Here is a 24,403-nt window from a genome sequence, read left to right as displayed (position 1 = left end):
AGGGTAAACATCGGGTAACTAAGCGCAGGGCCGCGCTTAGTAACCCGATGTTTACCCTGGTTTCCAGCGTAAAAGTAAAAAAAAACAAACACTACATACTTACCTACCGCTGTCTGTCCCCGGCGCTGTGCTCTGCACTCCTCCTGTACTGGCTGTGAGCGTCGGTCAGCCGGAAAGCAGAGCGGTGACGTCACCGCTCTGCTTTCTGGCCGCTGTGCTCACAGCCAGTACAGGAGGAGTGCAGAGCACAGCGCCGGGGACAGACAGCGGTAGGTAAGTATGCACTGTTTTTTTTTTTTTACTTTTACGCTGGTAACCAGGGTAAACATCGGGTTACTAAGCGCGGCCCTGCGCTTAGTAACCCGATGTTTACCCTGGTTACCCGGGGACTTCGGGATCGTTGGTCGCTGGAGAGCTGTCTGTGTGACAGCTCTCCAGCGACCAAAGAGCGACGCTGCAGCAATCCGGATCGTTGTCGGTATCGCTGCAGCGTCGCTTAATGTGAAGGGGCCTTTAGAGAGGGTCGCGAGCCACATTCAACTCCCGCTCCATCACAATAGTGGCAACCAAAGCCCCCATTATAGTCATAATGGTAACTAAAGCTTTTCCACAAAAATCACCCCAAAGCAGTATACAAAGATCCAGGGGATCCCACAATATCCCCCATTCAGTGTTCTCCTGTAAAGCATTCCCAAGACACTGTCACATCGAGCTTCAAACACCTCTTCTGACAGGTGGTGTCATCTTGTCTCCAGCGTACCATACTTAAATCATCTCAAAATCCCTATGACCAGTACATGTTCATCCAGATATTCTCTTCTGTGCAGGGCTGCTCACAAAATTCACAATTTTCAGATGTGCTCTTCATACCTGTTTGCTAGAACTGGAACTAATGTACCAAGCTGACAGACAGCCGCGAGCCACAATTCATGGGACCGCGAGCCACAAGTGGCTCCCAAGCCACAGGTTGGGGATCCCTGGTCTAAACAGTGGTTCGGCTGATCATTCAGCCCAGCATCCATCTTGCTCGCTCTGCCAAGGGCTCCAATGCTCTCTATATGAGAGCTGCTATCAGAAATCTTTGTTGACGCCTTATCCTTAACTCTCAGAGAATATCGGACATACTCGATCTTTATTTTTTTCCCGACACATGACAATAAGAGTCAGGGGCAATAATATACATTATATTGTCAAACATATAATAGTCCAATGGTAAACAAAAAAACTATAGTGGACAGCACTTGTAAATATATACTACCAGACCAACCAGGGCCGGATTTAAGTGGTGGGTGGCCCGGGGCCCATTTTGGAGGGTGATAACAAATAAGTCACTGAAAAAGTGCACACAAATGTCCAAAAATTATATGATATTTCTTTATTAGAAAATAAATAAATGTAAAACAAATATAAAAAGGTGCCTCACAGAGGGTACATGTATGATGGTCAGATAGTTACAAGCATGCAATGAAGAAAATTATTGAGAATTATTGGGGAGTCTAGGTAATGACCTAGTACAGTGTACAGATTACCATCCATAAATACCCTGGTGTTTTAACACTAAACATGCATATATTTAATGCAACTCACAATATAAGATAGTAATTGTGGTATTACATATAAATGTGGATTTAGCTGCAGCCAATACCAGAAACCATCACCATGTCCCTCTACCTCGACGCGTGTTTCACTCCTGCTTCTTCTTGACACCCCAGAAGATAGGGTAAGTGATAACTTTCAAACTTGAGAATACTCCTTTCATTCAATTTTCATGCAGCAGGTGTGCAGTTCAATTATTGTACTATAACAACAGCTAAAGACTCTGCAATGTTCATTTCAACAACCATTGCATACCATTTATTTTATATTGCTGCCTTTGTAGGTGTGAATGGCTAAAGAGGCAATAATTCTGACCAGGAAAGAGTGAATCTCCCCTCAGTCCAGTTTTTAGAGGATTTGAATGATCTTTCAGGTCCAAATGAAACTTTCTTTAAATAAGAATCAGAAATATGTAAAGGACACTGTAAACCATTTCATATTGTGCTCTACATAATAAGTATCGTAAAGCAGACAACCACTAGAACATTCTCCACATTCTGTGGTACGATACCCTTTTCATGCCACCCACAATCCTTTGTGTTTGTCATCATAAACACAATCGGAAAACCGAAACCTGCCCTTGTAATCAGCAACACGTGTTGATCAGATAGTATATGTATTTATTTTTAATAGCCCCAGAATGAGCTTTCATGTCTAAACAACTTGTGGCCAATCACTCTTGTGCCCGTCTAATTGACTTCATTCTTCAGTGGTAAATGGAAGTAATTGGAAAACCTTTCTGTTACAGATGCTTATCTATGGCTTAGGCAAGGTATGGCTTGTATTAGGAGGTGGGGTGGGTGAGGGGCTGTGGGTGAAGGGAAAATGTAAACAGACTTTTTTTTCGTGAGACCTTGCTGTTATTCTATAAAACTAAAACCACACGAGACAAAAGAGAAAAAGTTGTTTAGTACAGTAAGTAAAAAGGCCAAACCTTAGCAATTAACGACAAAATAATTTCTGGCATCTACTGTGGTTCTTAATAGAAAAGTATTACATAAATTTGGTGTTGTGTGTTACTGTCTTGAGCGGTCATGTGCTCTGCATGCCAGAATTACTTATGTGGATTGGCTGCTGCAACCACATGGAGGATGTACAGCATGTGATCCCCGCAGGGAGTACACAGAGATCGTTGGTAGTCACTAGAACAAAAGCACTGAAGTATACTGAAAGGATTAATAGTGTTGTTTTTTTGTTGATTAACCTATTTCCTGTTTTTAGATAACTTTTTATAAATCTCGAAACACCCCCTTAAAACCTAAAAAAATGGCCATTATGAAAAGCCTACTCTAGACCAAGCCTAATTTGAGATCATTAAATCGTTGACCATGCAGTGAAAGGATAGGCATGGCTTACTATTTCAGTTTATTAAGCCCAGAAACGAAGCATTGGTGGCCAGCTGTCACATAAAGACGGTGGCTTACATGTTTATTGCAATATACAGGGCAAAGAGAAGAGTCAAAACCTTGCTGTCTCACTCTCCTGACAAACACACAGTCAGCTCTTGGTCCAAGGAAATCCATTGTTAATTGTTATCAGGTAGACATGCAAAGTTCAAAAGGTGAATGGCCTTCTCCTATGTAGGGTCAAACAGAAAACGGATTGTTCCAAAACACATAGCGCCATAATAAACTCATAATATAGGATACACCAATGTCTATTGTGCTAGTCACTCTCGTTACAAGCAGAAAAGGATAAAGTGAGGGGGTATAATGTGGCATAAATGCCTTAGGGTAATGTCTAAAAAGCATCCAACATGGATTACAGATACACATGTGTCCCTGAAAATGGAAAAAATATTCTTTGAAACACTGAAGTTCTGAGAACTAGTCTCCTTTATCTATAAACTATAACACTTGCTGTGTGTGACTCAATGGCTCTCCATTAGAGCTAACATTTCAGTTTTAGGCTGTGTTCATACGAAGAGTTTTGACATTGCGTATTTTCACTTCACACAAAATCTGCACATTGAAATTACGATACTTGGAATCAGTTGTCCCTAGCAGGAGGATTCACTGACAAATACTAAACCATTAGGTCAAGTTAGCACGATGAGTTTTTGGTGGTGAATTTTCAATGCTGAGTATTTTCGCTGCTCCGAAAACGCAGTATTTTACAGTTCCACCCCACTGGATGGGACTTAATAGAAATCTGAGGCCCTCTGTCCTTTTTTTATGCTAAAAGAACAAAAAGTAACGGTCAAAAGATAATAATAATTTTTAAAAAATAAATATATAAGCTGAAGAATTAATAATAATAATAGGACTGTGCAAGTGTGCAAGTGCCTAATATAGCAAAAATAAAAGTGGAAGACCGCAGACCATTCGGTATTATAATGGAACAAGAACCCAAAGTATGGAAATCAATAACTACATGATAGAAAGAATGTATTGGTATAAACCCGCAAATAAAGTGTAAAAAACAATAGCAATATAATAAGAAAAGTGTATTGGTATAAATACAGGAATAAATTACGGACAATGAAAGGTACCATGCAATAAAAATGCCTTTATTGAAAATATTATACAAATATATATATATTTTGGGCAACAAATGGTAACCACAAAAGGTGTGCCTATAACTGGAGGAAAATAAAATATATATAATCCAGCAAAATAGCAATATTGATCGGACACGCAAGGGACTAGGTATATATATACAGGAAAAATAGGATAATAAAATATATATATGTTTTAAAAAAAGGTAATGGTACAAAAATAAATGTACATAAATGGCCAGAATAGAAAGCACTCAGCAAATATAGGGAAAGCTACAATATATACAAATAACTATGTGTATAAATAGAAAAGGTATAAAAAAATACACTGTACAAAATAATGTGCAAAGCCTAGCAAACAAGGTGCAAGAAAAAGTGCATGAAAAAGTGGCCCAAGTCCATGTAATAGATATATAAGGGAACCACCTGAGCTAAAAAAACAGAAGTGCATGCAGGTATACACCGTAGCATATAAAAGGAGTGAACAATATGCCAGGAATGGCAGAAAGTGCTGAGTGCAAAGTATATATAAGGCCAAGATAATTACCTATTCCTACAGGGGGGTCCGATCCTCCAGGTACAGCGCACCCTGACGCGCGTTTCGGACTGTGTCTGTGTCTGACGAAGGACACAGTCCGAAACGCGCGTCGGGGTGCGCTGTACCTGGAGGATCGGACCCCCCCTGTAGGAATAGGTAATTATCTTGGCCTTATATATACTTTGCACTCAGCACTTTCTGCCATTCCTGGCATATTGTTCACTCCTTTTATATGCTACGGTGTATACCTGCATGCACTTCTGTTTTTTTTAGCTCAGGTGGTTCCCTTATATATCTATTACATGGACTTGGGCCACTTTTTCATGCACTTTTTCTTGCACCTTGTTTGCTAGGCTTTGCACATTATTTTGTACAGTGTATTTTTTTATACCTTTTCTATTTATACACATAGTTATTTGTATATATTGTAGCTTTCCCTATATTTGCTGAGTGCTTTCTATTCTGGCCATTTATGTACATTTATTTTTGTACCATTACCTTTTTTTAAAACATATATATATTTTATTATCCTATTTTTCCTGTATATATATATACCTAGTCCCTTGCGTGTCCGATCAATATTGCTATTTTGCTGGATTATATATATTTTATTTTCCTCCAGTTATAGGCACACCTTTTGTGGTTGCTATTTGTTGCCCAAAATATATATATATTTGTATAATATTTTCAATAAAGGCATTTTTATTGCATGGTACCTTTCCTTGTCCGTAATTTATTCCTGTATTTATACCATTACACTTTTCTTATTATATTGCTATTGTTTTTTACACTTTATTTGCGGATTTATACCAATACATTCTTTCTATCATGTAGTTATTGATTTCCATACTTTGGGTTCTTGTTCCTTTTTTTATGCTGTGTATACTGACCTGCTGTGAGTGCTTCCAATCCACAACATGTCAATTTCTCTTGTGGGCACGCTGAGTTTTATGTGCAGAGTTATCCTATGGACTTGTTTTAGAAGCAAAAAATCCGCAGGTAAAAAATGCACATACGATTTCAGTGTTTTTCTGGTGCAGAAACGCTCTAAATGCATGTAATTCATCCATGACTGCATCAATAAAGTTTTGTCAAAGCCTAATACCAGGAAGTGTTTTAAAACAAAGCAGCTTTACTTAAAACAAGACACAAGGAAAAGAGACAAAACCTCAAGAACTTGACAAAATCGCATTTGGAAAAAACACAAGTAACCTAATTTACCTGTTAAGTGCAGAGATTCTGCAACATCAACAACTCACCAAATACTCATTGCGGTAACGAAGCTTAATGTGATGTAAAATTCTAGCTGTGTATGTTACAAGTGGCTCTTTCAGACTAGAGACTGTATTCATGTTTAAAGGGGAGTTAAAAGAAAAAAAGTGCCTAGCCACTAACAGGCAGCTAGTTTCCATTTTCCGCTGGCACAAAGCGGTCACAGACCTCTGCTGACATCACGTCAACAGAGCGGTGGTATCTTTTCCTGTTGACAGGGCGGGACTACTGGTGTCATGTTGATTGACAGCTGGCTAAGTGGAGGAAGCAGGCTGTCAATCAGCATGAGACCAATAGTCCCGCCCTGTCAACAGGAAGAGAAACCACAACAGGGAGCAGCTGAATCTCCGGCAGGAGCGGTCAATGACCGGCGCCGAGTACAATAGGCAGGTAGTTGTAGCAACCTCATGCCTGTTAGTGCTTAGGCACAATTTTTTTTTTGAAGTCCTGGATATCCCCCTTTTAAGTGGATAGAATGAAAATCAGTCGGAGAAGATGCAAATAAAGAATTTTAATACAGCCACGTATCTCATTAAAATAACAGATATTACAGGAGTCTGTGGGTAATTCGCTGGCTACATGCAAACTTTTGGGTATTAGCTGTTGGTGTTAACAATAGATACTCCTAACACTGTTTCCTGGACATACTAGGAGTACAAAGGAATGAAAGACCTACCACATATTTAATTAAATGGTCCTCGTATATTATATATTATCGTCAATATCCACCTGACTATCAGGGTGTACTTTACTTACTAGACAACTGTGCGCTGATTCACATATTATATTTTTGCAACACCCAAGGCATTCCAGATCACAGCTTTGCATAGAAGACTCAAAAAAGTTTCAAAAAATAAAATAAAAGATAGAATTTGCCCTCCATTACTGAACTATCCATTCCTTCTCATGCAGATACAGTCAACATTAACTGAAAGTCTGTTCCTCCAGGATTTCCCAGGTTTCTGGCTACCTGGTGAATCAGTAGCTGTCAGCAGATACGCACTGTCAGTTACTGACGTCACAATGCTGAAAAAAACAAACCAAGAGCTAACAAGTGAAGCAGGTCAGGAAGCTGCACCGGATCCCAACGCTTTATTCCTCAGCACACCAAACCGGGTTAATTATTAGCAGCCCTTTCAAGTTAACCCGTTAAAAGGAGGGACGAGAAAGCTCCTTCCCCCAGTAATGCTTCACCTGTAGAAGTGTTTTTGATCTTGTAAGCTCATATACAGCAGGGTTGAAAGCAAGCAAGTCTGGTCTAGGAAAGAAACATGCAAAGTGTGCAAAGCTCAGCTGTACTTCATGCATATAAAAGAGGCCAGGATGATTCCCACCTGCCCCTCTGCACTGTGAGCAAACAATAGGCAGGTGTGAGAGAGAAAAAGACCTAACAAAGAAGTCTGTTCCACATAATAAACAGCAAACATGGTTCACTTATGTAAGGTACCGTCACACTTAGCGACGCTGCAGCGATACCGACAACGATCCGGATCGCTGCAGCGTCGCTGTTTGGTCGCTGGAGAGCTGTCACACAGACAGCTCTCCAGCGACCAACGATCCCGAGGTCCCCGGTAACCAGGGTAAACATCGGGTAACTAAGCGCAGGGCCGCGCTTAGTAACCCGATGTTTACCCTGGTTACCATCCTAAAAAGTAAAAAAACAAACGCTACATACTTACCTACCGCTGTCTGTCCTCGGCGCTCTGCTTCTCTGGTCTGGCTGTGAGCGCCGGGCAGCCAGAAAGCAGAGCGGTGACGTCACCGCTCTGCTTTCCGGCTGACCGACGCTCACAGCCAGAGCAGGAGAGCAGAGCACAGCGCTGGAGGACAGACGGCTGTAGGTAAGTATGTAGTGTTTGTTTTTTTACTTTTAGGATGGTAACCAGGGTAAACATCGGGTTACTAAGCGCGGCCCTGCGCTTAGTTACCCGATGTTTACCCTGGTTACCAGCAAAGACATCGCTGAATCGGTGTCACACACGCCGATTCAGCGATGTCTACGGGGAGTCCAGCGACGAAATAAAGTTCTGGACTTTCTTCCCCGACCAGCGATCTCCCAGCAGGGGCCTGATCGCTGCTGCCTGTCACACTGGACGATATCGCTAGCGAGGACGCTGCAACGTCACGGATCGCTAGCGATATCGTCTAGTGTGACAGTACCTTTACAGTATGGGAAAATGTGCATCAAAACTGTGACCTACACAACTACAATGTCACAATATATGTTAATGGTTAACAGTTTAAAGGAGGATATCCTCAGAGTCAATACCCTACAGGAGTATATGGAAGTCACAGAGGCAATCTTTCACCAAGACTGGTCTCATACTTCTGTCTTTATGGACCACGAGGCTTGGATGGGCCGTGGGTCTCCTTGTCCAAACTTGACAGCCTCATAGGGTTATATGAGGACTAGCTATTGAACCCGTTCTACGCCCGGGTGGCGAGCATTTATATTGGTATATGGTCTCCATCCTGGTATGTGCTGCTCCATCCTGCGCCCCCATCCTGTCATGTGCTGCTCCCATCCTGCGCCCCCATTCTGACATGTGCTGCTCCCATCCTGTGCCCCCGTTCTGTCATGTGCTGCCCTATTCTGTCATATGCTGCTCCCATCCTGCGCCCCCGTTCTGTCATGTGCTGCTCCCATCCTGCGCCACCGTTCTTTAATTTGCTGCTCCCATCCATATGCCCCATACGCTGCTCCATAAAGGTTTATGGACCCCATAAGATGCTCCATAGTATATGCCCCGTACACTGCTCCATAAAGGTTGATGACCCCCATAAGATGCTCCATAGTATATGCCCCCGTACACTGCTCCATAAAGGTTTATGGCCCCCATAAGATGCTCCATAGTGTATGCCCCGTACGCTGTTCCATAAAGGTTTATAGCCCCCATAGGATGCTCCATGGTATATGCCCCCGTACACTGCTCCATTATGGTTTATGGCCCCCATAAGATGCCCCATAGTATATGCCCCCGTACACTGCTCCTTTATGCTTTATGGCCCCCATAAGATGCTCCATGGTATATGCCCCCGTACACTGCTCCATTATGGTTTATGGCCCCCATAAGATGCTCCATAGTGTATGCCCTGTACGCTGTTCCATAAAGGTTTATGGCCCCCATAAGATGCTCCATGGTATATGCCCCCGTACACTGCTCCTTTATGCTTTATGGCCCCCATAAGATGCTCCATGGTATATGCCCCCGTACACTGCTCCTTTATGCTTTATGACCCCCATAAGATGCTCCATGGTATATGCCCCCGTACACTGCTCCATTATGGTTTATGGCCCCCATAAGATGCTCCATGGTATATGCCCCCGTACACTGCTCCATTATGGTTTATGGCCCCCATAAGATGCTCCATGGTATATGCCCCCGTTCACTGCTACATTATGGTTTATGGGCCCCATAAGATGCTCCATAGTGTATGCCCCCGTACACTGCTCCATTATGGTTTATGGCCCCATAAGATGCTCCATAGTGTATGCCCCCGTACACTGCTCCATTATGGTTGATGGCCCCCATAAGACGCTCCAGTGTGTATGCCCCCGTACGCTGTTCCATAAAGGTTTATGGCCCCATAAGATGCTCCATAGTGTATGCCCCCGTACACTGCTCCATTATGGTTGATGGCCCCATAAGATGCTCCATAGTATATGCCCCCGTACACTGCTCCATAAAGGTTTATGGCCCCCATAAGATGCTCCATATTATATGCTCCCGTTCACTGCTCCATTATGGTTTATGGCCCCATAAGATGCTCCATTGTATATACCCCCGTACACTGCTCCATTATAGTTTATGGCCCCCATAAAATGCTCCATGGTATGTGCCCCCGTACACTGCTCCATTATGGTTTATGACCCCATAAGATGCTCCATTGTGTATGCCCCGTATGCTGCTGCAATATATATAAAAAAAAATGGTTTAACCGTAGGGGTTTTACTACACTCTACATTACGTTGGAGTGAAGATGTAGTCTATCATTTTAAAGGAGAGATGGACAAAACCCTTTATCCACCGGCTTTTGCTATCTCCTTCCCAAACCCGACAGGATATGAGACATGGTTTACATACAGTAAACCATTTCATACCCCATTTTTTTTGCATATTCCTCACTACTAATGTTAGTAGAGTCTGTGTGCAAAATTTGGGGCTCTAGCTGTTAAAATAAAGGGTTAAATCGCGGAAAAAACTGGTGTGGGCTCCAAACGCATATGAACTCGAGCGTGGGAATTTTTCTGAATATTTTCTCGCGCTAGAGTTCCTATGAGTTTATACCAGCAGGGGGCGCAGCACTGCAAGTCAACGATGCTACGTTCCCCTGCTTTCAATTAATTCCCCAGATTTTACAGGCAGGAGCACAGCTGCATTAGCAGGCTCCTGGCTGTAAAATTATTTAACCCTTTCAGATGGGTTTACAGTGTGGGACATGACTGAGCGCCGGAAAGGTATGGGATATTGTTGCTTTTTTTTTTTTTTCTTTCACAGAACGAGGGTCGTTATTTGGATTAAGAGTATAATAAACTATTACAACACCCTGTGTCTTTATTTCAATAAAATACTTTTTTCCTAATGTGTTTGTGTTTTATTAACCATTTACTACTACTGGATTAATAATGGAGAGGTGTCTAATTGACACCTCTCCATTATTAACTAGGCTTAATGTCACCTTACAATAGCAAGGTGGCATTAACCCTTTATTACCCCATATCCCACCACTGCAGGGGAGTGGGAAGAGAGAGGCTAAGTGCCAGAATGCCCTTTCTGGGGTGGCTGGGGGCAGATGTTTTTAGCCAGGGTAGTCCTATAACCATGGTCCCTCTCTAGGCTATTAATATCTGCCCTCAGTCACTGGCTTTCCCACTCTGGCGGAGAAAATTGCGTGGGAGCCAGTTTTTTCCACGATTTAACCTTTTATTTTAACAGCTAGAGCCCCCAAATTTTGCACACAGACTCTACTAACATTAGCAGTGAGGAATATGCAAAAAAAAAGGGATATGAAATGGTTTACTGTATGTAAACCATGTCTCATATCATGTTGGGTTTGGGAAGGAGATAGCAAAAGCCGGCAATTGAATTACCGGCTTTTCTGCCAACTTGCGCTGTATGAAATATAAATATATATATATATGTCTCACCGACATATATATACATATATAGACTGTATATATGTTTTCACCAATATTTGAGCCCATGGATCCATTCTCTGTACATTTTGCAAGCCGGCGAGAAAATCTCGCTGTACGGATGCCATACGGATTACATACATAGTAACATAGTAACATAGTTAGTAAGGCCGAAAAAAGACATTTGTCCATCCAGTTCAGCCTATATTCCATCATAATAAATCCCCAGATCTACGTCCTTCTACAGAACCTAATTGTATGATACAATATTGTTCTGCTCCAGGAAGACATCCAGGCCTCTCTTGAACCCCTCGACTGAGTTCGCCATCACCACCTCCTCAGGCAAGCAATTCCAGATTCTCACTGCCCTAACAGTAAAGAATCCTCTTCTATGTTGGTGGAAAAACCTTCTCTCCTCCAGACGCAAAGAATGCCCCCTTGTGCCCGTCACCTTCCTTGGTATAAACAGATCCTCAGCGAGATATTTGTATTGTCCCCTTATATACTTATACATGGTTATTAGATCGCCCCTCAGTCGTCTTTTTTCTAGACTAAATAATCCTAATTTCGCTAATCTATCTGGGTATTGTAGTTCTCCCATCCCCTTTATTAATTTTGTTGCCCTCCTTTGTACTCTCTCTAGTTCCATTATATCCTTCCTGAGCACCGGTGCCCAAAACTGGACACAGTACTCCATGTGCGGTCTAACTAGGGATTTGTACAGAGGCAGTATAATGCTCTCATCATGTGTATCCAGACCTCTTTTAATGCACCCCATGATCCTGTTTGCCTTGGCAGCTGCTGCCTGGCACTGGCTGCTCCAGGTAAGTTTATCATTAACTAGGATCCCCAAGTCCTTCTCCCTATCAGATTTACCCAGTGGTTTCCCATTCAGTGTGTAATGGTGACATTGATTCCTTCTTCCCATGTGTATAACCTTACATTTATCATTGTTAAACCTCATCTGCCACCTTTCAGCCCAAGTTTCCAACTTATCCAGATCCATCTGTAGCAGAATACTATCTTCTCTTGTATTAACTGCTTTACATAGTTTTGTATCATCTGCAAATATCGATATTTTACTGTGTAAACCTTCTACCAGATCATTAATGAATATGTTGAAGAGAACAGGTCCCAATACCGACCCCTGCGGTACCCCACTGGTCACAGCGACCCAGTTAGAGACTATACCATTTATAACCACCCTCTGCTTTCTATCACTAAGCCAGTTACTAACCCATTTACACACAATTTCCCCCAGACCAAGCATTCTCATTTTGTGTACCAACCTCTTGTGCGGCATGGTATCAAACGCTTTGGAAAAATCTAGATATACCACGTCCAATGACTCACCGTGGTCCAGCCTATAGCTTACCTCTTCATAAAAACTGATTAGATTGGTTTGACAGGAGCGATTTCTCATAAACCCATGCTGATATGGAGTTAAACAGTTATTCTCATTGAGATAATCCAGAATAACATCCCTCAGAAACCCTTCAAATATTTTACCAACAATAGAGGTTAGACTTACTGGCCTATAATTTCCAGGTTCACTTTTAGAGCCCTTTTTGAATATTGGCACCACATTTGCTATGCGCCAGTCCTGTGGAACAGACCCCATCGCTATAGAGTCCCTAAAAATAAGAAATAATGGTTTATCTATTACATTACTTAGTTCTCTTAGTACTCGTGGGTGTATGCCATCCGGACCTGGAGATTTATCTATTTTAATCTTATTTAGCCGGTTTCGCACCTCTTCTTGGGTTAGATTGGTGACCCTTAATATAGGGTTTTCATTGTTTCTTGGGATTTCACCTAGCATTTCATTTTCCACCGTGAATACCGTGGAGAAGAAGGTGTTTAATATGTTAGCTTTTTCCTCGTCATCTACAACCATTCTTTCCTCACTATTTTTTAAGGGGCCTACATTTTCAGTTTTTATTCTTTTACTATTGATATAGTTGAAGAACAGTTTGGGATTAGTTTTACTCTCCTTAGCAATGTGCTTCTCTGTTTCCTTTTTGGCAGCTTTAATTAGTTTTTTAGATAAAGTATTTTTCTCCCTATAGTTTTTTAGAGCTTCAATGGTGCCATCCTGCTTTAGTAGTGCAAATGCTTTCTTTTTACTGTTAATTGCCTGTCTTACTTCTTTGTTTAGCCACATTGGGTTTTTCCTATTTCTAGTCCTTTTATTCCCACAAGGTATAAACCGCTTACACTGCCTATTTAGGATGTTCTTAAACATTTCCCATTTATTATCTGTATTCTTATTTCTGAGGATATTGTCCCAGTCTACCAGATTAAGGGCATCTCTAAGCTGGTCAAACTTTGCCTTCCTAAAGTTCAGTGTTTTTGTGACTCCCTGACAAGTCCCCCTAGTGAAAGACAGGTGAAACTGTACAATATTGTGGTCGCTATTTCCTAGATGCCCGACCACCTGCAGATTTGTTATTCTGTCAGGTCTATTAGATAGTATTAGGTCTAAAAGTGCTGCTCCTCTGGTTGGATTCTGCACCAATTGTGAAAGATAATTTTTCTTGGTTATTAGCAGAAACCTGTTGCCTTTATGGGTTTCACAGGTTTCTGTTTCCCAGTTAATATCCGGGTAGTTAAAGTCCCCCATAACCAGGACCTCATTATGGGTTGCAGCTTCATCTATCTGCTTTAGAAGTAGACTTTCCATGGTTTCTGTTATATTTGGGGGTTTGTAACAGACCCCAATGAGAATTTTGTTACCATTTTTCCCTCCATGAATTTCGACCCATATGGACTCGACATCCTCATTTCCTTCGCTAATATCCTCCCTTAAAGTGGACTTTAGACAAGACTTTACATAGAGACAAACCCCTCCTCCTCTCCGATTTTTACGATCCTTTCTAAACAGACTGTAACCCTGTAAGTTAACTGCCCAGTCATAGCTTTCATCTAACCATGTCTCCGTTATTCCCACTATGTCAAAGTTACCTGTAGATATTTCTGCTTCTAGTTCTTCCATCTTGTTTGTCAGGCTTCTGGCGTTTGCGAGCATGCAGTTTAGAGGATTTTGTTTTGTTCCAATCTCCTCGCTGTGGATTGTTTTAGAAATGTTCTTACCTCCCTTCTGAGTATGTTTTCCTGGATCTTCTTTGTTCAAGGAGGTTTACATGCGCAAAATACGCAGCCACACCCTGCCTACGGATGACATACGGATCACTGTTTTGGGATCATTTCTGCGAATTACACCTGTAAAATACGGACCGTATTTCCCTATGCTGAGTGTGATGCCAGCCTAATTGTCTGGGCTACACTATGACTGATTGGTTTTAACTATTAAGTGGCAGCTGCAGTCCACCCAATTGCATACAACTCAGTGCACTGCTTTGAACTGTAGCTAAATAGTTAAAATCAATCAGTAGAGCTAAAAAAAGTTGCAGTGTAGCCCAGGCCTTAGGCCATATGAACTTCAGAACTATGAGCCAGGGAAGAGATGTGCAGCAATGAGCTGCATTACAGCCATCAGCTTATTCTTGGGGTTGGATCTGAAAGCAATTAATCACTGGGGCTTATTTATGTCTCCAGACTCATATATAGGGCTCGATCACACTGGTGTATAACACGGCTATGCAATGTTTTATCGGAAAGCGCTCGGCCCAGTGTTATACTATGGAGCAGTGCAGATCAGCAATTATTTTCTCATGCCGATTCGGCATGAAAAAACTATTTCACTAAGCTGCGAGTGGCCCTAATACTTGGACCATGCTCACCGTACCAGTCTATGGGTGCATGAGAAACATCGGACTGCAGCCGGATGCCATCCGAGTGCAGTCAAATTACTGTGTACAAAGGTAATGGTCAATTATGCTCTCCATCTTCTCCGCACCTCTGCAGTGAGTCTTCCATGTGACAGAATCAGATCACACTAAGATGACACTCTGACAGAGTTTGAGCAGAGTGTCATTAGCAGAATCGGCCCGATGAGACAATATACGGCATACCGGTAATCAAATGAAATTATGTGTCTGTGACTGTGGGAAAAATAAACCTAGGAAGCATTCTCCGCATTCAAACTGAATTGATGAGCAACTAATGGTGTAAATAGTTGTGGAAACCTCAAGCGACAATCTGCTTATGGCCAGTTCTTGTCCGGTCATTTTCATGTTAAATGTTCAGGGCAGTTGTCCCTTCTGAGATGTCCATTTCATATTATTTTTCTGCCGTATTTGACATGGTTTTCCTGTGTTATGACCCTAGAAACTTCTTGGGGACTAGCCTGGAATCTTGTGACAACGAGCTGAGAACTTTCTATAGTAATATCTACAGCCATTCTACTTTATCGCAGCCACAATCTGCCTTTCCACTTTTTGTTCTCGGAACTAATTGGTATAGAATTTAGTATAGTTTCCAGATTCACAATAAGATTGTAGATTTGATAGAAACAAACTGGAGTCAGGCCAAGTGTAATATTTCTCTTCTTGTATAGCATCCCCCAACTGGATTGTGCTGCAGCCCCTTTTACAGACCTGGGTGGGATTCTCATCCAGAATCTATGCCCATAGCCATGAATGGAGCGTGAGCCAAATGTGAAACAGAGCCGCATCTCCACAGCTGGAGCTAGACTAATGGATGCCAGATTTGGTCACAGCGCACAAGCAGCAATGCCATTTTCTGTTGTAATTTGCAGCGATTTTCTGGTAGAATTGTCTCCTCCATATCCTCAGCCTCCTAGAATGTGCAGATAGTAGATATAAACAAGTCTATGAAACAACCTTAATAATAATAATAATAATAATAATAACCTACTCAGCACAGTCCGTGATAAGAAATCACATGAATGGATCATTTATCTTAACTACTTTTCCATGAAAATGTTGTCTTGGCCGTCAGCTACAGTAATTTAATTTTGTTTTTTTGAAAAAGAAGAGTTTATATGTGGCGTCTGTATTATAACGGAGAGCACTATATGCTATGGTGCACGTCTGGACCCCCCAAAGATGACTTGCTGCCGATCCGGTAAAGCATTGCCCCATTTATACCTCTGTGATTTGTTCCCAGCTCACTACTTCAGCACAGAGCTGGGAAAGGTTCAGATTCATCTACTTCAATGAGTCTGACTTTCAATTCTCTGCTCAAGGCCTGATCCATTCTGAAAGTATCTGTTCCTGCAGACCGCACTATGTTAGGATACGTCACATGCCCCAGTGGGAAATATTCATGGTGGACCACCAACAGTGGGAATTCCACAGCAGTTCATTTTTACTAAGGATTTGGCCTTGAATATGGTGTGGTAAAGGCACACATTTCCCCTATGAATCGCAAAGCGAGATATCCACGGTTATTTCTGCAGCAGAAATTGACATTACTGATATTTCTGAGAATTCCTGCTCGATATTACTTTAAAATCTCATACACAGTCCTGCTACTGTAACACCCATGCATGACACGTGTGCACATGGCCAAAAAGCACAGATTTAAAGGGAACATATCATTTGATTCATGCTGCCAGAATCACAGGAAGCATAAACCAGACACTGGCTGTGTTATATCAGCAGTGTAGGCTTAACTGAAACCTCACAGCCAAACAAGGACTATACATCTCAGGAGACTAGTGCGAAGCCCTCATCCCCTTAACTGAAAGGTCTGCCCTATACACTTACATAGGAAGAGACCTGTCAGTCAAGGGGATTGGGGCTGGGAGTAGACACCAGTGTGACTAGGATCAGTCATCTGAGTTAGTCCGGGGTCCGGCTTTTCAAAGTATGGTGTCTCTGATACTATAAAACATACAAAAACATGCAATAACGCAGCCAGTGTCTAAATCATCGTTTGGGCAGCATAAATTAGATGTCACATTCCCTTTAAGGCTGCAGTCACACGTTCAGTATTTGGTCAGTATTTCACCTGAGTATTTGTAAGCCAAAACCAGGAGTGGGTGATAAATACAGAAGTGGGGACGTGTTTCTATTTTACTTTTCCTCTGATTGTTCCTCTCCTGGTTTTGGCTTACACATACTGATGTAAAATACTGACCAAATACTGAATGTGTAAATGTGGCCGAAGAGGGTTATACACTGACTGACGACCTAGATAGGCCATCAATGTGTAACCAGTTGGGGTCTAATTCCAGAGACCATACAATTTGGAGAACTAAAGAGCCATGGCAATTTCGGAAGCACCACCCCCTCTTCAGCGTTTACCTATTACCACCGCCTCTTCAGCGTTTACCTATTACCACCTCTTCAGCGTTTACCTATTACCAACTATTCAGCATTTACCTATTACCAACTATTCAGCATTTACCTATTACCACCTCTTCAGCGTTTACCTATTACCCCCTCTTCAGCGTTTACCTATTACCACCTCTTCAGCGTTTACCTATTACCACCTCTTCAGAGTTTACCTATTACCACCTCTTCAGCATTTACCTATTACCACCGCCTCTTCAGCGTTTACCTATTACCACCTCTTCAGCGTTTACCTATTACCCCCTCTTCAGCGTTTACCTATTACCACCGCCTCTTCAGCGTTTACCTATTACCACCTCTTCAGCGTTTACCTATTACCAACTATTCAGCATTTACCTATTACCACCTCTTCAGCATTTACCTATTACCCCCTCTTCAGCGTTTACCTATTACCACCTCTTCAGCGTTTACCTATTACCACCTCTTCAGCGTTTACCTATTACCCCCTCTTCAGCGTTTACCTATTACCACCGCCTCTTCAGCGTTTACCTATTACCACCTCTTCAGCGTTTACCTATTACCCCCTCTTCAGCGTTTACCTATTACCACCGCCTCTTCAGCGTTTACCTATTACCACCGCCTCTTCAGCGTTTACCTATTACCACCGCCTCTTCAGCGTTTACCTATTGCCACCGCCTCTTCAGCGTTTACCTATTACCACCGCCTCTTCAGCGTTTACCTATTACCACCGCCTTTTCAGCGTTTACCTATTACCACCGTCTCTTCAGCGTTTACCTATTACCACCTCTTCAGCATTTACCTATTACCACCTCTTCAGCGTTTACCTATTACCACCGCCTCTTCAGCGTTTACCTATTACCACCGCCTCTTCAGCGTTTACCTATTACCACCGCCTCTTCAGCGTTTACCTATTACCACCGCCTCTTCAGCGTTTACCTATTACCACCGTCTCTTCAGCGTTTACCTATTACCACCTCTTCAGCGTTTACCTATTACCACCGTCTCTTCAGCGTTTACCTATCGGTGTATCCTGAATTCTGGTTGTGCTTGATACTGCAGCTCTGCTCAATTTACGTGATGTATTCCTTTAAAGGGTCACTTATAAATATTATCATTCATTTTTGGTAATAGTGAAAATAAAAAAATCAACAATTGTCACGGATGCAAACAAGTCAAGCAAACAAACAAGTGTCTCCATTTTTGATCTCCTATGCCTAGTTATTAATCTGCTCTTTACTTATTTGGCACTATAAAAGAATGGGGGGAGAAGGATGAAGAAACTGCTTTGCTTGCTATATTGTCTGAACAACCAATTTTCCATTCAAGACAATACAAATATTTCCGTAGAAAGATTTGTCCATGAATAGATTCTCATCCAGGAGTAAATTATGGACATTTCATCTACACCTATGGCCAAATCTACAGATAATGCTCTTTATTTGACTTTATGTCCCCAGCATTCTTCTCCAGACATGTGGTTTGTCCCACTCTACAGAGGGTCTGCGTGCCTTCAGCTTCATATATCAAGGTATCCCTAACAGGAAACCCAAACTTTAGGAAAAGGAAATACCAGACCTCTCTGTGAGGAATCAGGCAGATTGCCATCCCCTTGTCTCAGACCCAGCACCTAGGCTGATGTCCTCCACCAGACAGCAAAGTATATCACAATAGCCCAAGTTCTAAGCCTGCAGTGATGTTTCCATGTGGAAGTACCCCTACTGAAGTGATGTTTCCATGTGGAAGTACCCCTACTGCAGTAACTAATAACACTGGGTAATGATGCACTTTGTATTTCCTTTGCACAGCATCTGGGAATGTTTTCTAAGTCACTTTTCCTGTTACCAGGAAAAAACAGGAAAGTCAAACAATACCAGAGCCTAGAATTTAGGAACGGTAGTGGATAGTTAAGCCCAAAATCCAGCTTATATGGTACTTCACATTAAACAATGTAACATCCCCCTCTACACACAAACAGCTTTGTATCAAACACAATGCAAGCACACTCTAGAGGTGAGAACTACTGAGGTGACCACAAAGCCATCAAGTGGCCACTTCACTCCTAATGTGATCCATCACAAGTCCTACAGGATGGAAAATAATTGCAAACAGACTAATAATCACGTATCAATATAAAATGTAAAGCCCACCACCTCCAGCAGCAGACCCAACTCACCTCTGTGAAGAAGTTGTCCATTGTTGGAGAGTTGTAGCCTCAAGAAGCCAAGTAAGATCCTGAGGAAGCATGTGCTGCATGTAGTAGTATATATCTGGCTAGTTAATCCATTATACACCGGGGATCAGTAATGCACCTTCATCCGAGTCTTTGTCTTTATCCTGAGTAATTAGTGGCACTGCGACAAATAGAGGCTGAGGGTCTGCTAATGAAGATCTGGCTCTGGAGATGTCCCAAGGTCCAGAACTTGTCTCCTGGATCCTGGGGTTAAGTTGAAGTAATTTGGTGCAGACTCCCGGCTCTGTCACTGTGCTGACTGTGCTTTGCCTCGGCTAATGCTGCTGCTGGAAGTCTAGCCCTCCCAGTCCCAGTGTGAGATCCCTCCCCTGGAGCTGCCAATCACCTCCAGCCTGCAGACGTCTGTAGTTCTACTGCTGGGATCTTCTACAGAAGTCCTACTAATATAATACTGGCACTGAGATCTCCAGCAGACGTCCTACTAATAATACTGGTATTGGGATCTTCTGCAGAACTCCTACTAATAATACTGGTATTGGGATCTTCTACAGAAGTCCTACTAATAATACTGGTATTAGGATCTTCTACAGAAGTCCTACTAATATAATACCGGTATTAGGATCTTCTACAGAAGTCCTACTAATATAATACTGGCACTGAGATCTCCAGCAGAAGTCCTACTAATAATACTGGTATTAGGATCTTCTACAGAAGTCCTACTAATATAATGCTGGCACTGAGATCTCCAGCAGACGTCCTACTAATGTAATACTGGTACTAGAATCTTCTGCAGAACTCCTACTAATAATACTGGTTTTGGGATCTTCTGCAGAACTCCTACTAATAATACTGGTATTGGGATATTCTGCAGACGTCCTACTAATAATACTGGTATTGGGATCTTGAGCAGACGTCCTACTAATAATACTGGTACTAGGATCTTCTGCAGAAGTCCTACTAATATAATACTGGCACTGGGATCTCCAGCAGAAGTCCTACTAATAATACTGGTACTAGGATCTTCTGCAGAACTCCTACTAATAATACTGGTATTGGGATCTTCTGCAGAAGTCCTACTAATAATACTGGTATTGGGATATTCTGCAGACGTCCTACTAATAATACTGGTATTGGGATCTTCAGCAGACGTCCTACTAATAATACTGGTACTAGGATCTTCTACAGAAGTCCTACTAATATAATACTGGCACTGAGATCTCCAGCAGAAGTCCTACTAATAATACTGGTACTAGGATCTTCTGCAGAAGTCCTACTAATATAATACTGGCACTGAGATCTCCAGCAGATGTCCTACTAATGTAATACTGGTACTAGAATCTTCTGCAGAACTCCTACTAATAATACTGGTATTGGGATCTTCTGCAGAACTCCTACTAATAATACTGATATTGGGATCTTCTGCAGAAGTCCTACTAATAATACTGGTATTGGAATCTTCAGCAGAAGTCCTACTAATATAATACTGGCACTGAGATCTCCAGCAGACGTCCTACTAATGTAATACTGGTACTAGAATCTTCTGCAGAACTCCTACTAATAATACTGGTATTGGGATCTTCTGCAGAACTCCTACTAATAATACTGGTATTGGGATCTTCAGCAGAAGTCCTACTAATATAATACTGGCACTGAGATCTCCAGCAGACATCCTACTAATGTAATACTGGTACTAGAATCTTCTGCAGAACTCCTACTAATAATACTGGTATTGGGATCTTCTGCAGAACTCCTACTAATAATACTGGTATTGGGATCTTCTGCAGAAGTCCTACTAATAATACTGGTATTGGGATCTTCTGCAGAAGTCCTACTAATATAATACTGGTACTGGGATCTCCCGCCAACGTCCTACTAATAATACTGGTACTGGGATCTCCTGCAGATGTCCTACTAATATAATACTGGTACTGGGATCTCCTGCAGACATCCTACTAATAATACTGGTATTGGGATCTTCTGCAGAAGTCCTACTAATATAATCCTGGTACTGGGATCTCCTGCAGACTTCCTACTAATAATACTGGTACTAGGATCTTCTGCAGAAGTCCTACTAATAATACTGGTATTGGGATCTTCTGCAGAAGTCCTACTAATATGATACTGGTACTGGGATCTCCCGCCGACATGCTACTAATAATACTGCTACTGAGATCTCCCGCAGATGTCCTGCTAGTAATCCTGGTACTGGGATCTTCTGCAGACGTGGTCCTACCAATAGTACTGGTACTGGTATCTCCTGTCAGACGTCCTGCTAATAATCCTGGTACTGGGATCTCCTGCAGATGTCCTGCTAGTAATCTTGGTACTGGGATCTTCAGCAGACGTCCTGCTAATAATACTGGTACTGTACTGGGATTTCCTGCAGACGTCCTACTAATAATCCTGGTACTGGGATCTTCTGCAGACGTCCTACTAATAATCCTGGTACTGGGATATTCTGCAGATGTCCTGCTAATAATACTGGTACTGGGATCTCCCGCAGACATCCTGCTAATAATCCTGGTACTGGGATCTCCCGCAGACGTCCTACTAGTAATACTGGTACTGGGATCTCCCACAGATGTCTTGCTAGTAATCCTGGTACTGGTATCTCCAGCAGACGTCCTACTAATAATACTGGTACTGTGATCTCCAGCAGACGTCATACTAATTATCCTGGTACTGAGATCTCCCGCAGATGTTCTGCTAGTAATCCTGGTACTGGGATCGCCTGCAGATGTCCTACTAATAATACTGGTATTGGGATCTTCTGCAGAAGTCCTACTAATATAATCCTGGTACTGGGATCTCCTGCAGACGTCCTACTAATATAATACTGGCACTGAGATCTCCAGCAGACGTCCTACTAATAATACTGGTATTGGGATCTTCTGCAGAACTCCTACTAATAATACTGGTATTGGGATCTTCTACAGAAGTCCTACTAATAATACTGGTATTAGGATCTTCTACAGAAGTCCTACTAATATAATACTGGTATTAGGATCTTCTACAGAAGTCCTACTAATATAATACTGGCACTGAGATCTCCAGCAGACGTCCTACTAATAATACTGGCATTAGGATCTTCTACAGAAGTCCTACTAATATAATACTGGCACTGAGATCTCCAGCAGACGTCCTACTAATGTAATACTGCTACTAGAATCTTCTGCAGAACTCCTACTAATAATACTGATATTGGGATCTTCTGCAGAACTCCTACTAATAATACTGGTATTGGGATCTTCTGCAGAAGTCCTACTAATAATACTGGTATTGGGATCTTCAGCAGAAGTCCTACTAATATAATACTGGCACTGAGATCTCCAGCAGACGTCCTACTAATGTAATACTGGTGCTAGAATCTTCTGCAGAACTCCTACTAATAATCCTGGTATTGGGATCTTCTGCAGAACTCCTACTAATAATACTGGTATTGGGATCTTCTGCAGAAGTCCTACTAATAATACTGGTATTGGGATCTTCAGCAGAAGTCCTACTAATATAATACTGGCACTGAGATCTCCAGCAGATGTCCTACTAATGTAATACTGGTACTAGAATCTTCTGCAGAACTCCTACTAATAATACTGGTATTGGGATCTTCTGCAGAACTCCTACTAATAATACTGGTATTGGGATCTTCAGCAGAAGTCCTACTAATATAATACTGGCACTGAGATCTCCAGCAGACATCCTACTAATGTAATACTGGTACTAGAATCTTCTGCAGAACTCCTACTAATAATACTGGTATTGGGATCTTCTGCAGAACTCCTACTAATAATACTGGTATTGGGATCTTCTGCAGAAGTCCTACTAATAATACTGGTATTGGGATCTTCTGCAGAAGTCCTACTAATAATACTGGTATTGGAATCTTCAGCAGAAGTCCTACTAATATAATACTGGCACTGAGATCTCCAGCAGATGTCCTACTAATATAATACTGGTACTAGAATCTTCTGCAGAACTCCTACTAATAATACTGGTATTGGGATCTTCTGCAGAAGTCCTACTAATAATACTGGTATTGGGATCTTCAGCAGAAGTCCAACTAATATAATACTGGCACTAAGATCTCCAGCAGACGTCCTACTAATGTAATACTGGTACTAGAATCTTCTGCAGAACTCCTACTAATAATACTGGTATTGGGATCTTCTGCAGAACTCCTACTAATAATACTGGTATTGGGATCTTCAGCAGAAGTCCTACTAATATAATACTGGCACTGAGATCTCCAGCAGACATCCTACTAATGTAATACTGTTACTAGAATCTTCTGCCGAACTCCTACTAATAATACTGGTATTGGGATCTTCTGCAGAACTCCTACTAATAATATTGGCATTGGGATCTTCTGCAGAAGTCCTACTAATAATACTGGTATTGGGATCTTCTGCAGAAGTCCTACTAATATAATACTGGTACTGGGATCTCCCGCCAACGTCCTACTAATAATACTGGTACTGGGATCTTCTGCAGATGTCCTACTAATATAATACTGGTACTGGGATCTCCTGCAGACATCCTACTAATAATACTGGTATTGGGATCTTCTGCAGAAGTCCTACTAATATAATCCTGGTACTGGGATTTCCTGCAGACGTCCTACTAATAATACTGGTACTAGGATCTTCTGCAGAAGTCCTACTAATATGATACTGGTACTGGGATCTCCCGCCGACATGCTACTAATAATACTGCTACTGAGATCTCCCGCAGATGTCCTGCTAGTAATCCTGGTACTGGGATCTTCTGCAGACGTGGTCCTACTAATAGTACTGGTACTGGTATCTCCTGTCAGACGTCCTGCTAATAATCCTGGTACTGGGATCTCCTGCAGATATCCTGCTAGTAATCTTGGTACTGGGATCTTCAGCAGACGTCCTGCTAATAATACTGGTACTGTACTGGGATTTCCTGCAGACGTCCTACTAATAATCCTGGTACTGGGATCTTCTGCAGAAGTCCTACTAATAAT

General features: G+C 42.0%; 1 protein-coding gene across 1 annotated transcript in view; it reads right to left on the bottom strand.

The window, feature by feature from the left end:
* MYO10 (myosin X) overlaps window positions 1-19,719 on the bottom strand; it is a 251,495-nt gene extending 231,776 nt beyond the window's left edge. The window contains exon 1 of the mRNA XM_069730591.1: window positions 19,396-19,719. Coding sequence (XP_069586692.1) covers window positions 19,396-19,416 — 21 coding nt within the window. The 5' untranslated portion in view covers window positions 19,417-19,719. The remainder of the gene's footprint in view (window positions 1-19,395) is intronic.
* Window positions 19,720-24,403: the final 4,684 nt, after the last annotated feature.

The sequence above is a fragment of the Ranitomeya imitator genome, chromosome 6 (assembly GCF_032444005.1).
Source record: "Ranitomeya imitator isolate aRanImi1 chromosome 6, aRanImi1.pri, whole genome shotgun sequence".
Taxonomy (NCBI): Eukaryota; Metazoa; Chordata; class Amphibia; order Anura; family Dendrobatidae; genus Ranitomeya; species Ranitomeya imitator.
This window is presented reverse-complemented; position numbering and strand designations above follow the sequence as displayed.